General features: G+C 42.8%; 1 protein-coding gene across 1 annotated transcript in view; it reads right to left on the bottom strand.

Moving 5' to 3' along the window:
- The window catches only part of DHRSX (dehydrogenase/reductase X-linked), a 194,602-nt gene that overhangs the window by 33,481 nt on the left and 144,554 nt on the right, over positions 1–16,567 (bottom strand). The window contains exon 6 of the mRNA XM_065421112.1: positions 7,031–7,238. Within this exon, the coding sequence (XP_065277184.1) occupies positions 7,031–7,238 (208 nt within the window). The remainder of the gene's footprint in view (positions 1–7,030; positions 7,239–16,567) is intronic.

Raw genomic sequence — 16,567 nt, 5'->3', positions numbered from 1 at the left:
GGCCCGAGGGCCACATCGGCGTTGCGAAACTGTATGGAGAGCCAGGTAGGGAAGGCTGTGCCTCCCCAAACAGCCTGGTCACTGCTCCCATCCGCCCCCTCCCACTTCTCGCTCCCTGACTGCCCCCCTCAGAACCACCGACCCATCCAACCCCCCCTGGTCCTTGTCCCCTGACCGCCCCCTCCCGGGATCCCCACCCCGCGGGACCCCACCCCCATGCAACCCCCTCTGCTCCCTGTCCCCTGACCGACCCGACCCCTATCCACAGCCCCGCCTCCAACAGCCCCCTCCCCCCCCACCGGGATTCCCATGCCTATCCAACCCCCCTGCTCCCTGTCCGTGACTGCCCTGACCCCTATCCACACCCCTACCCCTAACTGCTCCCCGGGACCACACCCCCTATCCACCACCCCTGCTCCCCATCCCCTGTCTGTCCCCCGGGACCTTCTGCCCCTTATCCAACCCCCCCTCCCCTGCCCCCTTACCATGCTGCTCAGAGCGGTCGGAGCCAGCCATGCCGCCACGCTGCCTGGCAGGAGCGGTGGGCCAGAGAGCCGGTGGCAGAGCGAGCTGAGGCTGCGGGGGAGGGAGGACAGTGGGGGAGGGGCTGGGAGCTAGCCTCCCTGGCCAGGAGCTCAGGGGTGGGCAGGACGGTCCCGCGGGCCATTGTTTGCCCACCTCTGGGTTAGAAGCGAATACTTCATTTTTTGAACCACTTGCTACCAGAAGGAGAAATCATGATGAGATGCATTCCTCAGGGAAAAATATAATTAACTTGCTATATAGACACTCATTTAGATTTAGTAATAGCTATGGATATTCCTTATTTGTTTTTAAAACTCTGTTCCATAGAGCCTTGTTTGTGACTAGATCTTATCCAGATTGACCCCAAGCCCTGTTCTTTTATCCATGTTGCTAAAACGCTGTATTTGAATTGGAATTTCCAATACAGCATTTCTACACAATCCTTCTTCAGAGAAACAAAGGAAAGGTTAGGGTAGTCTCTTCTAAATGCTTATGACCCAGAAGTTTCATTAAATGATCGTTTTGAGTCCCGTTGCTGAGTTGAAACTATATTTGATCTATTCCAAATTATCTTGTTCTATTAGCTGTAGTTCCACTTTCATCATCAACTCTGGCAGAAGCCCCACTGATTGGAACTAGACTGAAGACTCACTAGAAAATGTATGATTGAAAATAATCCTGCATTGGCAGGAGGGTGGACTAAATGATCTAGTAAGTTTTCCCCATCTTTAACATCTATAATTCTGAATATGAAAATGTTTTCACCATCAGAAGAACTTCATGTGTCTTCTCTTCAAAGAGATAATAATCTTTGGCACCTGCTGTAATGTTTTAAATGTTCTTTATGCCATGTCCTGTCAACTATTTATCTATTGCCCATCCACTAGGGCACTACAAAGAGCATTTCTTCATTGATTTCTACGGGAATTGTATCTTTTCAGGTATGTTGAAAAACTTGCATGGATGAAAATCAAATGAATTTGATAGTTTATCCTTTACCACACAGAAGTTAACAATAGATATCTTCTTTTATAAAAGACTAGAGCTTTGTCAATACACTCCTCACTTGTTTATAACTTTCATCCATTTATCCTTGCAAAACTTTTAACCAGAAGCCATTTTACATTGCACAAAAAATGTAGATTTATCCTGGGTTTCCTTAGGCCATATTTCAGGGTAAAACGAGTCATGATCTTGTAGGGACAGACACTCATAGAGAGTGGGTTTTGATGCTGATGTATTGTTACTTTCAGCTGTAGAATTTAATTATTCTAATTCTGTACAGCTGCTGTTAATATGTGGTGATGTGCTTGTCTTCTAACACCTCAAGCTGGAAGCTGAAATGCATTTGCTACATTCAGAGTGCCAAAAGGAAAAAGTGCCTCATTCTGAATAGCAAATGTGATACTAAGTCCTGTGCAAAAATTCTGCTGGCATGAAAGATAAATCCAGATTTTTTGGATTTCGTTTTCCAGCATCACTTGAGCATTTGTAAGATTTCTTTACAATAATCTAGAAACGCAAACAAATGAAGAAAACAGAAAACAAACAAACCCCTAAGATTAAGTTTATTTCAAGTGTTGGAAGAAATGGGGTAGTTCACTCTGACTGACTGCTACAGTCCCTATGCCTGACTACACTCCACTCAACATCCCAAATCGATACAGGTCCTGAATGCTTATGTTCAGCCTCTTCTTTGCTTGGATTTAATAGTCAGTAATTCTTATTTATATGGGACAAAATCTATGAATGACAATCAACAGAGGGACAACCTCTTCCTCAATTGCATCCTTACAGGATACCTTGGAATATACAGATGGTCTGAGACAGATAAAGCATTAGTGAAGACAGCTAGAGTTCTAGTGGCAAAGAATCTGTGTCCAACCAAATGCACTATAAAGAGTTTGGGGAATCTTGCAGCTGTGCAGAAAGCAATGAAATTAGTTCCTTTCTTCCACCATAGCACAATGAAGTCCCATGCAGTGGAAAAGTTTTTGAAAGTGGATATTATGGAGACTCCTCAGTGATTCCATCCAGTGGTGGAGTATTTCTTTCTGTAAGGAGTTTTTATTCTATTAGACTAGGGAATTTGGATTTAGAAAGAACTTTCAAATTCTAAAGGGGAAGAGGCAGTTCTGGAGAGGACAAAATGCATCACCTTCTCTGCTTGAGTTTCAGCCAGTATCCTTCCCTTAAGTTCTTGTGTTTGACCACAGAACTGACTATATTTCAGTTGTGGGTTTGATGAGTGTCCTGTTAACTAGTCAATTATTGTCCTATTAATTTCTTATCTTTTACAGTTTGGGGTGGTATTCCTTTAAACTGAAGTCCATTATCCATTAAGGATTCCTAAGGGATAACATCTGATTGAACTCTAGAGAGAGTTCTATCAGCCTTTGTCTACTAGCAAGTCATAAGGGTGAAAATCAATTTACATTTTAAAGAAGGAATACTTGGTTTCTCTCACAGAGTGACAGGGGTAATGACCATGTATTGAAACCTCCTGCATGGAAAAAAAAAAATCTATAAACTGTAACGGAGATAGGGTATTTAAAGAAGAAATTTTACAGTGGGGACTGGCATCCTTGACAGAAAATATAAGAGCTGCAGACAATCAGCACTTCTCAAGATCAGCCCCTCAGTCACTACTTGGGAGTGGGCATTAGTCTAGCATTTTTTATAAGATTAAAGAGCTGGTAATACTCACTGATCCATGCTTTTACACTGGGGCGCATCACTGCAGTATGCTGGAGAGTGATTTTTAATAATGTTAGGGAGGTTTTTTCTGAGCTTTATTCAGTAATCAGAAGAAAACATTTCATATGCTGTAAGCAGCTTAAGTTGTCAATACTTAAAGAAAATTAAATGAACGTGCTGTGGCATATTTTTAAACTTGGCTGTTTAAGAGTTAAAATGAGGCACATAAATACCTCTTTTAGGCAGGTCAGGGACTGTAGTTGCAAAGTGCTGAGGATCTCCTGGGAGGTGATGAGCTGAGTGTGTCTGGCACCTCACAGGAGATATTTGTCTTTTCAGAAGTTTGTGCTCATAGATGTAAAGGAAATGGATTTAATGCTAGTGAGGATAGTAACACAATAAGCTGGATGTTTTCTATTTGACCTTCTGGGCCCTTAAATGGAATCAAACAAAATGGCGACAAACAAAATGAGAGAATGTAAGAGGTGACAAAACCATTCCATAGTTCCTGTCTGGGAGCTATTTGGGCCAGGTGTATATCCATCAGTGTCAGGTTACAGAGGGTGAAGGAATTCCTGTATATGTTTACAAAGTGCTTTGAGATCCTTTAGGATGAAAGGCACACCCCGATATTAATAACAAACCTCCCCATGTTCAATGTGTTGTTGCCATGTAACCCTAAAAATCAGACTCACACTTACCAACTCAGAAATGAAATTCTGAGGGAGGGAAGAAAAAACCCACAAAGCAATAAATAATATCCACTCTCATTAGGTGTAACTAAGGGAGCCAGTTCTGCCATCATTACTCATGTACTTTTCTAGGGGAAAATTCACCCCTAAGCAGAAGACTATCACATATCATTTATTTTAAAGGCTTAAGTGGTATGTTGGCCTTGTCTTGGCTCTCTGCATGGGTGTACATACAGTTACACTGCAGTGAATTGGACCATATGTGGAATAAGCAGCAATTCAATGTGGGAAAGAGTGGCAGAATTGGGCCCCAAATAAGAAAGCATGTTGTCAAAAATTAAGCAATAAAAAGGAGAAGGTAAAATAAGGTACAGTACAGACAGCTAATGGGGGCAGGGGGAGACACAAAATTCATAGAGACAGCTTTTATTATTCTGTCTTCCCTCCGCCCCCACTGCTTTAGAGGAAAAGTGCAGCATTGCTACAAACAAACAAAGTACATTCTGACTCAAAAAACAACCCCTCAATTGCTGGATTCTCATTTCAGACTCTGAGTACGGCACTTCAAAGCAACTCACTATCTCTCCTTCATCCATTGATACAAGACAGCTTTGCTTCCCTCCCCCCCCAATGTACGTAGTATAGTTGTAGCTGTGTTGGTCTCAGGATATTAGAGGGACAAGGGGGGTGAGGTAATATCTTTTATTGGACCAACTTCTGTTGGTGAAAGAGAGAAGCTTTTGAGCTTACACAGAACTCTTCTTAAGGTCTGGGAAACTAACTCAGAGTGCACTGCTAAATACAATGTGGAACAGCTTTTTTTTAGACTGGCATCTCATATAAGAAATAAGAGGGGATGAGGGACTGTAGGTGGCATTACTATTACAGCTGTAAGTACTCAATTCCCTTCTGCGACAAATTCAAACTCACTTTATGTGTGTTCAGTGACATCCTGTTTAGTTTCTAAATATCATCAGTATAGTACCCAAATGAGTCCCTTGACACAACAATAAAGCTGAGCGGCACTGAGTGCTGCAAACAATAAGATATTTTATTTCCTTTCTGAGAAAGAGAATTTTTGCTGAGGCTGTGCATGGAATGCTGAGCTGTACTTAAACGCCCTAAAGAAAATTTATGTTAGCAAGTGAGGTAGGAAGGAAACAAACAACAAAACTAGAGTCTGGCACTTTGAAAAGAAATGGCAGACAAGACATGAAATGTAGCAAAATGAGATTCTCATTCTTTTAGAATGGTGTGTTGCGTTCCATAAGAGAGTGTTCTCCTTACAATTTTTGCTAGCAGTATGCAAGTGAAAAAATAAACATTATACTTAAAAAACACTATAAAGTGTTTCTAAAACATGGTTTTATTTGTTTATATTCTGTTTTTACAGCAGTTCCTTCAGACTCCAGGCTCTTTATTAAACATTAAAACTAACACTATTTCCATATCAAAGTTTTAAATTATTTTATTTTGTGGGACTGATGATCTGTTCCTAGATCATCTAAAGTGGTGCATTTTAATTTGGAAAACAAACTTTTCCATTGGAATCAGGTTTAGTTCACTTAACCCAATCCTACCTGCAAAGCCGTGGAATGAGTCACAAGCAGAAAATTCTCTCTTCACAGCTCTTTTGTTTATATTAGAAAATTTGTACCAGTGTAATTAAACCAATTTAAAATTGATGTAGTTACACCAGTGCAAACCCCTAATAAAGACAGGATTTAAGTGACGTTTGAACTGCTTTAAATGCATCTTCATTAGGGGTTTGCACCAGTGTAACTAGATCGATTTTAAATCAATTTAGTCACACAGCTGCAACTTTTCCAACATAGAGCATGCCTAGAATACAGCCTGGAACTGGAAGCATGCATTCAAAACAGAGCCACATCATTTGGCGATTGGACCACTTTTCACCACTATTTTTCATTTGCCCTGCCTCTCTCCTCCTTCCACTCTCCTGTACATAACATATGGTTGTTGCATAGTGCCATCCAGTGTGATGGACACATCACATAAGCAAGTAAAACACACACTGGCATTAGAGCTTGCCTCTTGTTCTCAGAATGTGGAAGGTGCTTTATGAGAGCATTTTGCATATTTGGGCCTCCGTGTTAGCAAGTGATTCCAAAAGTTTACACTAATCTATTTTTGTCTTTGGGTGTAATTATAATTAGTGTGTACAAATAATCCATATTACTCCTGGGGGAATTCTGCACCATTGCACAATGCAGAATTTGTGCAGAATTCCATGTTTTCCCTGCAGAATTGGGGCTGCAGAGCTGCTGGCCACCACTTGGGGCTGCTGGACTCTTCAGAGCCCAGCTCGCAGTGAGTGAAGCAACCAGGGATAGAGGCTGCATACTACGGCTGCCTGGCTTGATCCTCATTCTCCTGGGGACTGGAGAGGGCCTTGGAGACCCAGCTCTGGCAAAGGGTGAGAGATGGGCAGGGCCGCACCACACCATGCCCCACGGTGGGATAGTAAAGAAGCTGGGGGGATTGAAAGCTCTGGAGGTGTACGTGTGTGGGCCAGAGGGGGTGCCCCACGGCTGGGCTCTGGGGGAAGAGAGGTGCAGATGTCTGTGCTTTGGGGGCCCCATGCAGCTCCCTCCAGCAAACGCCAACTGGAACTGGGTTGTCTTAGGGGTTTATTTAACTCCCTACTCCCGGGGGAATCTTTTTTGTTGTTGTATGTATTGTTGACATACTTGTTGACATGCCTGTTAAATTATCAAAATAATTGAAACTGGAGTGATTATATTGTGTTATTTTGACAAATAAAATATGCAGAATTTTAAAATATTGTGTGCAGAATTTTAAAATTTTTGGTGCAGAATTCCCCCAGGAGTATCCATACGTGCAACTACAAATAAAGAGATGGTGATGCTTTCCTCTTGATCTCACTCTGTGTCTTGTCCTTTCTCCATCATCTAAATAAGTTCTCTGGGTCAGAGACTGACTTTATCTGGTCTGTGCACTTTATCAGCACTGAAACTACCATAATAAAAAAAAAACCACATAATGATAATCTTGAAAGTCTCTGTAGTCCTGCACGGATTGTAGCTCTAGCAATGCAAAAACATGACACCAAAATCATTAAAATAATCAAGTACCTTGAAAAACAGCCAGGCTGTCATCCACTTCACCGCTTTTGTAGCCCAACAGACATTTTTATAGAGCTCGGTGTTCACTACTCCAGGGTCTACTACATTAGCAGTCACATGGCTCCCATCTGCTGTCACGAGATGCTGTAGTCGATAGGTAAACAATACAAGGGCAAGTTTGCTTTGGGCATAGGCTCCATGGGGTGAATAAGAACATCTGCATAGAAAAGAGAGAGACAGGAAAATAATCAGAAGAAAAATGTCATAGCACAGATATCACATGCATTGCCAGTTTGCTAAATTATGCAGTAGACAGCAACACAGTAAGTAGGCACAGGAAAGCCTTATCACTTGAAAGCAGATTGCTTGTTGTAGTTCTGGTGACTATTTCACTAGATTCAATGACTGCTTTATGGAAAATATCTTAGATAAACATACATGTCATCAGACTCTGTGCTGCAAACAATTTACAGTAGGTATCATTTTCCCTGGAAATGCTGAAATATCAAGCCACAGAATGCCCCAGTCTCATTCCTCCTATTATCATTTCTTTCTTTATTATTTATACTACTGCAGCACCTATTGGGCCCTGATAATAGTTGCATTATGTTGCCCCAGATCACAGTCTAGGATTATGACAAGATACAACAGGTGGATAATCAGGCAAAAGTGTGATGGTTAGCATGGTGACAAGCTAATTAAAAGTTGCACTACAGAAGTCATAAAACCTTTAACATTGGAAGATAACTGGTTCGAACAACGGTTTAAATGGAGCCCATTACAAACGTCATATGTAATGCAAACATAAAAATGATAGAATCTATGTCAAAACATTTATGTTAAGAACCCATGTGCCTGTTCTGTGACTCAGATGTTGGAAGTTCTGGTCTTCAAATTCCTCAAAGTCAACCTTCTTACTTAGTAGTTGCTGATTAGTCATGTTTCACTTCATTTTTTAAAATTCTGTCTGAATGAAGAATGCTACTGTCAAGGAAATTAGTAGGTACGTCACTGAAAATACTCCCCCAGATTGGGGTTTCAACATCACTTCCATGACAACTCTGCTTCTGTAATTACTGCAGAACTTTCATTTAATCTCTCTGCGCTTCATAGAGCCAAGGGTAATGCCTAGAAAGATTTTCTGTGTTTTGTTATGCACAAAAGAGTATGTGCTGACTGAATGGTAATAGTTTCTCAGAATTCTGTTTTTTCTTAATTTCCCATGTAATACCTGGCTTTTAATGTTCTGTACACTTGACTAGTCAGCCTTGAGGTGGAAGAATAGGCCTCTAGCAAGCATTCTCATATCATGCAGATCTATAAGTCCATGTCATGCAGATCTATAAGTCCAACTGTTAGCAGTGCCTGGATGCCGGCAATGTGGACAATCAGGTACTTTCAGAAGCAACGGTTACTCTAATAGCCAAGTCCCTTTGTTTTCGGTGTTTACCAATTTCTCTCAGAAAAAATCTCCAGCTATTGGAAAAGCTAGTATTTGGATTTTACAGTTTTCACCTGAATTTTTGCTTTTGCAGGTCCTGGGAATTTCTTGAAGACAGACAGGAAGGGAACCAGGTCCCGGCACCCAAGACCACCTGACCACTGCAGCGACGGGCCCGCATGGAGTGGAACACTACACCCCATGAGTATTGGGCCCCCTTGCCAGACAGAACACTCTCCTGATCCCAGGCCCAGGGAGAGAAGGGGGTTCTCTCTGACAGGGCTATCAGTACTCACGGGGTGCAGCCTTCTGCTCCCTTCCTGATGCTGGCCCTTCAGCATGGCTCCTGTCTGCTTCCTCTGCCCAGTGGAGGAGCAAGAAGGGTAGGGAGCCAGGCCCCAGCAGCCACGACCATCTGACTGCTGCAGGAAGCAGAAGGCTTTCTTGACTGTCACATGGTGGGTAACCTTACCTGCCCTCTCCCCCACACCCCTGTCCCCCAGGAGTTCCAGACACCCCTGCCCCCACGCCAGCTGCCCTTCATTTTTGTTTTTTACTGATTTTTCACCCTTAAAAAATAATTTAACAAACACCGATAAATTCCAGGGAAATTTAAGAAAAGAAATAAAAACTGAGAGCAAAGGGCCGTACTTGCATCCCAGCTGCAGGAAGTAAAGAAGGATAATATTAACTCTCCAGTTCATTTTCTTTAATTGTTTCTATATTTGTCCAAAAGAAAAAGTCAAGTAGCAACAAAAACAAAATGACAGTATAACTTTGAGAGACAAGGTGGGTGAGGTAATATCTTTTATTGGACCAACTTCTGTTGGTGAAAGAGACAAGCTTTTGAGGTACACAGAGCTCCTCTTCAGGTCTAGGAAATGTACTGACAGTTTTACAGCTAAATACAAGATGGAACATAAGCAGTTAACACATATTTCAAGGGACCATTCAAGGTGAAGTGGCCACTTGAAATGGTCCCTTGAAATATGCGTTCACTATTTATGCTAAACAAGCTGTTCCACCATGTATATAGCTGTGAGATAGTAATAAAGCAGATCATATAAAGTGTCAGAACATCAGTCAATTGCCTGAGCTGTAACATAATAGATAAAGTAGCTCAACCATTATAAAGGTATCAGCTGGCTCTAGGAGTGGACTAGGACTTTTTAATAATGAATAAAAACTACTTTAAGTGTTACTGCACTGGAATAAAAGTGACAGTTAGTCAAAGTAGTGCAGTTATAGTTTAGATTTGCTAATGTCTGCACATCTCTGGAAATACAGTCTGTACTCAAAATGTCACCTTATTCTTCACACATATTTTGACATTTTAAACAGTTGCACCAATGTAAAATTGTAATGTAGACTTGCCCTAACTTTTTTTTTTTTTTTTGGTCTCTTTGAGAGGATATGAGTACCTCTGCAGGGATGCCTGCCAGGAAAGACTTGTCCTAGCCATTTTAGGTGTAGCTTGTGTGTGTGTGTGTATGTGACCAGTTATAGCGGATGCATACAAGTCCATAGTACAAGTTACCACTGGGCATCAATTAATCTAGGTTCAAAGCAGATCACTCGATGTCACTCTGGGTATGAAAAGGAATCTAACCGTAACACATTATTTCCACAAGGGAAAGTATAAGCAGCTAAGTCAACTCCACAGAGACAAAAAGACTAAGTACACCATTCAGTCATTATGTTAACTTTATAATTTGATTACTGACTGTGCTCATGCAATTGTCTGAACAATTATTGGTCTCAAATTGTTTTCTTTTTAGTTAACCAATTTTAATTTGTATTATTGTTAACTCCTTGATTTACTAACTTGATTTACATTGTAACCTCAATCTAAATTTCATAGTGTTTAGAACTTTAGAGAAATATAATACGTTAGTTGCCTAGTAGTTGTTTATGGTCTTGAATAAAGGTAATGAAAACACATTGGATTGGTTTTCTCTGATCAAATGGTAATGAGGTAAAAATAATCTTAATTAAAAGGACTTGAATTAAACATTAATAAAACATTTGACATAGGTCCTGAAAACCCAATTACTACAATTAATTCCATTATTTCTTGTCTTACTTTTGCTAATGAAATTCCTCTTCCTCCTCATATGTGCTCATGTATCATAATTGTATCCCTTATAATCCAGGTAGTACAATATATATTTAACTCCCTGAATTTAGCCTCCGAGCCTATCAATTTCAGTGTAAACCTTTCACCGCCCTAGTTGCTCTTCTGTGCACTTTCCACTGTCTCTATGTTCTCTCTGTAGCATCTTTTATAAAATTGTGCAAGAAAATTGAACAAATTTTGAGATCCTTCAACCAGAAGGATCTCAAAATGCTTTACAGAGCATCTGCAATGCTGACAGATGCTGCTCATTGGGATCAAACCTGGGACCTCTGGAGCCTAGTGCATGAACCTCTACTGCATGAGCCAAAAGCAAGAGGTCTCTTAACTAAGGCTGTAGAGCAGACTCATTAATCTCTAAGTGGTCTTGGTGCCACTAGAGGGAACAAAACACCACACTCAGGAGGTGTGTGGGTTACACATACACAGCAATTATTTCTCCCACCAGTGAACAGAAATCCTCTCTAGAGGGAATTCTGCGTCAGCTATACTACATAGTAGTGGAAAGAAAGAATAATTTACACAATTGAAACTACAAGGGAAAGTAAGGTAGACAGAATCAAATGAGTCAAAACACCAGAATGAACAACTGTTACTCTTATGAAAATGCTTTGGAATCTCCAGTGACCCACAACTGATCAGGATTAGATCTGGGTGACAATTTTCTGTTTAAACTGTTTTTAACAGAAAATGTGGTTTTTGACTAAACAATTTTGTCACAAAAAGAATCTGTTTTCCATGGAAATTTTTGACTTTTCATTGAAAAACTATTTTGTTTTGTTTTTTAGATGGAAACCCATTTTCCCCCCATTTTGTTGCCAAAAGGTTTGGGGTTATTAACGAAAGATTTGTTTGGTTTGGTGTGGTCTAAATTTGCAGCGAAATAAAAAATATTTCCAATTATAATCAGGAAGTTGGTTTTACAAATCATCCATAAGGGGCTATCTCCAACCGCTGCCTCACTAGCATCATGTTAAGTCATTGTTTCTCTACAAACCCAGGTTTCCCTCCACACACCCCTCCAGGTAAATGTCCTAATCATAAGGCTATACAGTCATAGTCACAATCTCTCTGGCTCAATGAATATTTAATTATTTCATACAAAGTAGAACAACTTCAACAGGAGATGTTAAGACCGACCCACCACTACCATCACCTCCTCCTCCAGCTATGTTTTCTGACTCTAGCCCTTAATTTCCTTTGGTTTTATTAAAAGTACCCAAAGCAAAATGTTTAATTTCAGGTTGAATGAAATGTTTTGTTCAACCCAAACCAATTTTTTTTGGAACTACCAGTGAAACAAAAAAATCAGTTTTTTGCCCAGTTCTAGTTAGAATAACACATTAAATGTCCTCTCAATGTCATTTCTAAGATCCTGAAGGCTTTCTTCCCCACCCCCTCTTGCTTAAGCAAAAGCCTCAGAGAGGCACGTGAGTATAGCTATATTTAACCTCATTGGTGCGGGAAGTTCAGATTTTCTGACCCTAACCATTGTATTGTTTTACAGGTCAAAACCCTGATGCCTTCTCCCACTTTCATCATGCCCCTTCAATTCCCAGTGTGTTTAATTGGCTACAGGGCACAGTGCCCTAAGATCAAACTGCAGTACAGCCAGATAGCTGTGTCCTCTATCAAAACCTGGGGACGGCTGCACAATGTGGGTAACATGCTGGGGTTTTTAATGAAAGACCACATGCACAACTGCAATGCATGCCTAGGGTAGAATCAGTTTATATAGCTAAAGCAGGCACGATCTATTAAAATGACTGAACTTCTTAAGTGATTTATGTTTTAACCTTGTAATACATCACTGTTGCTTAGTCAAGAATCTAAAAGACCATTATTAAACACTGACAGTGCTATCAGATTTTTAGATTTTTGTCCCCCCAAAGAATGGTATGCAGGAGTTAAAGTATTCTTGTGTTCACTACTGTGCTATGTTCAGGGCCGGCTCTGGCTTTTTGGCCGCCCCAAGCCAAAAAAACGAAAACAAAAAACACACAACCAACAATGAGGTGGCCAGAATGGCCAGGGCCGGCTCCAGGCACTAGCCGAGCAAGCTGGTGCTTGGGGTGGCAGCTTGTAGGAGGCAGCATTCCGCCCAATCCTAGGGCAGCACGGCCGCTTTTTTTTTTTTTTTTTTTTTTTGGGTGGTGTTCCGCTCCAGCCGCCCTGTAGGGGGCGGCGGCACAGAGGACGGGAGCGCCCGGCAGCAAGCCCGGCAGGGCAGCCCGCGTCCTTCCCTCCCAGCCAACCGGAGCAGCGCAGAGCCCTCCCAGCAGGTGGCGGGGCCGAGTGGCAGCGCCCCGCTGAAGCCCTGGCCGCCCCCCTTCTCTCTCTCTCCCCCCCTGCTAGCCGGGGCACACCTGCAGCGCAGGGAGTCCCCCTGCACCCTGGCTCCGGCTGTGCCGCAGGTTTTTTTTTTTTTTTTTTGCTTTGCCATTCTCAGGGCCGGCTCTAACTTTTTTGCCACCCCAAGCAAAAAAAAGAGTGTGCCGCCCTCCATAGCGCCGCCATAACACACACCCTGAGCACCGCGACACCACCCCCCCCACGGAGCGCCGCGCCGCCAAACCTCCCAGCCCCCCGTGGACCGCTGCCGAACACTCCCCCCACTGCAGAGCGCCGTGCCGCCGAACCCCCCCCACTGAACCCCCTCAGCCCCCCGTGGAGCGCCGCGCAGCTGAACACTGCCCCCCACAGAGCGCCGCCGAACCCCACAGCCCCCCGCCGAGCGCCGCCGAACCCCCCCACCGAGCGCTGCCGAACCCCCCCCGCAGAGCGCCGTGCTGCTGAACCCCCCCCCGCCGCCACACACACCTCCCGCCGAGCACTGCGCCGCCAAACACCCCCACCGCCGAGCCGCGCTGCCGAATATCCCCCCCCCCCGCGGAGCGTTGAAGGGGGGGCGTTGCAGAGTTGCCTTGTGATTGGGGTTGCCACAGGCTTGCCTTGTGGGGAGGGAATGCCAGGTTTTTTTGTTTTTGTTTTTTTGCATTTCAAAGATGGTAACTTTACCAGGGTACAAGCTGGGCCAATAATAATAAAAACAATACCTAACCTCTTGTATATGGTCATTTTCCATTTAGTAAAACCATATTAAAATTAACTCACTCCTTGAGTTATTTGTAGTGCCTAATACAGATCCTGAAATTAAATATATTATTTCTTTTCTTGCTGGGATCTGGAAGGCAATGGAGATTGGTGATGAACAATACGCTGTTACCAGTTCAAATCCAGCCAGCTTAATAATGACCAAGAGTTATTATCCTTGGATGGTACATGTGAAATTAGTTGGGCTCATTAGGAGAGGTATCTATATACCATGTTTTCATCCTCTGAGCTGCTGAGCATCCTCAGCTCCCATTGACTCAATCAGGCTGTCTTAGCAGAGAGGGCAAGGCTTGAATGGCATTAAGACTGAATGACTCTCCACCCACAGAACTATTTCTAAAAAAGCTCTGAGGACCATTGGCCGGACCGAGAGGAAACACTTGCACTATCACTATCCATTATATATAGTGTGACAAAGTTCCTCCTCTATCTTGGTGGGTCCTGCACTTATTGGCGGATTTTCCTGCCTCAGAGATTCACCATGTGGGTTGGGGAACAGCCCAGAGACCTTCCCCTCTGGAAGAACCCACAGTCCAGGTCAATTGGGAGGTTTGGGGGGAACCCGGGCCCGCCCTCTACTCCGGGTTCCAGCCCAGGGCCCTGTGGATTGTAGCTGTCTATAGTGCCTCCTGTAACTGTTGCATGACAGCTACAACTCCCTGAGCTACTTCCCCATGGCCTCCTCCAAACACCTTCCTTATTCTCACCACAGGACCTTCCTCCTGGTGTCTGATAACGCTTGTGCGCCTCAGTCCTCCAGCAGCACACCCTCTCACTCTCAGCCTCTTGCTCCCAGCTTCTCACACTCACACCACAAACTGAAGTGAGCTCCTTTTAAAACCTAGGTGCCCTGATTAGCCTGCCTTAATTGATTCTAGCAGCTTCTTCTTAATTGACTCCAGGTGTCCTAATTAGCCTGCCTGCCTTAACTGGTTCTAGCAGGTTCCTGATTACTCTAGTGCAGCCCCTGCTCTGGTCACTCAGGGAACAGAAAACTACTCATCCAGTGACCAGTATATTTGCCCTCTACCAGACTCCTGTACCCCACTGGTCTGGGTCTGTCACAATAGCGATAAAAAACTTAAGTCTCTAATACTAGCAGTAAAAAAAAAAAAATCTGCTCTTTTCTTTTTAATTATCTCTGCTTTTTCAAAGTTTGTGTTTACATACCCTGGGTAAGAATACAGCAGAGGACTCACAGAGGTACATAGCCACCAAACCCATTACGTTAATTTAGTAACAGAGTGAATAAGAGAATGGCCAGAGGAGAAAATGATTTACTAAAAACACTCAAGAAATCTCATGAAAACCCCACTTCCTCTTAGGACACAGATGGCTGAAGGAGGGAATACAGCTGAAACAGGTACAGACACAATTCAAATGCCTGAGATTTTTGGACCTCAAGGATGAGCCACTTCCCAGATGCAATGCCTGTATGAAGGCCTTAGTTATATAAAGCTGCATGTCACCAGAGGCCCCCATCCAGCTGTCAGAAAAGATGTGGGATTAATAAAAGTATGGAAAATGGAAAATAGCTTGTGCAAAGGGGATTTTTATTTATCAAGTCTAAAATGACAAAGTTCAGCAGACAGTAAAAGCAAAAAATAAAATGTTTCCCTTTCCTTCTTACTCAGAATATTATTTGATTTGAGGCTTGTTTTGTGCAGTCTTTTCTATCAAATAATTTTGGTTCGACTTTAAACTATTTGTGGCACACTAAAATTCTATTCAAACTGTATAAAGCCAATAATCCAACCTCACCAAAGTCTTTAAAATGTCATTTATGATTCATATATGTGTCTTGAGAGCCATGCAGTGCAGCACAAGTGGTCTGTAACCAGCATTTCAAAAACTGCTACCACAGGAGACAGGGGGAAAGAAGTATTGTTGTCACCTTCCTCCCATCCAGTAGATTTTAAATTTCCAAAATACTTCGTCACACTGAATCACAGTAAGCTGATCCCTGCATGATTTGTGATGAAAAACCAATTATTTCCAAAAACAGCGGCAAGGTGGAAAGTGGAGATAGAATGTGCAATTACACATGAGCATTTCAATCAAAGCCAGGACCAACAAGGTATGTATGAAGTCGGCAGAGTAACTCATCAAAGCTTAAAAATGCGTCCAAACAATATTTTAAAAGTTTCTTGGCCAAATCTTGAAAATCAATATGTAGCACAAGTACCTGGGCTGTGAAACATGATGCTCTACAAGTGCTGGGGAGAAAAGACCCTTCTCTCAGGCCATGTAGCCACTCCATGGCCGCTGCTGCAGCAAATTTTTGCAGCTTCAGTAGCCCCCATTGCTCTTAAGCTCATTTTCATGTAAGACAAGGGCTGATCAGGCAACTTAGTGATGGATCCACTGGTCTGGGCCTTACTCCTCCCTCCCTTGTTACCAAACCTCTCCATATTAGAGCACTCAAGGAAACCACATGGAATCTCTGTGTCCTACTTCCAACATGGTGTCTCCAAATCCCACCTCCTTCACCCTCAATGTACAAATGCGCTTGTTCTATTGTGCTTGGGGATCTCACTATCTAGACGCAGGGTGGGTGGGGGAAAACATTTGAGTACACAACTCACAGTCAACCTGTGGAACTCCTAGCCAGAGGATGTTGTGAAGGCCAAGACTGTTATGTAAAGCCTCCGCTCAAATGCGATTGTAAGATCTGTAACTTGTATCATTAAGTTCTGCAACCTTTTTGCAGACTTTGTAACTTCAAAGGGGTAGCCGTGTTAGTCTGGATCTGTAAAAGCAGCAAAGAGTCCTGTGGCACCTTATAGACTAACAGACGTATTGGAGCATGAGCATCCGAAGAAGTGGGTATTCACCCACGAAAGCTCATGCTCCAATA

This window comes from Emys orbicularis, chromosome 1 (genome assembly GCF_028017835.1).
Source record: "Emys orbicularis isolate rEmyOrb1 chromosome 1, rEmyOrb1.hap1, whole genome shotgun sequence".
NCBI lineage: Eukaryota > Metazoa > Chordata > Testudines > Emydidae > Emys > Emys orbicularis.
This window is presented reverse-complemented; position numbering and strand designations above follow the sequence as displayed.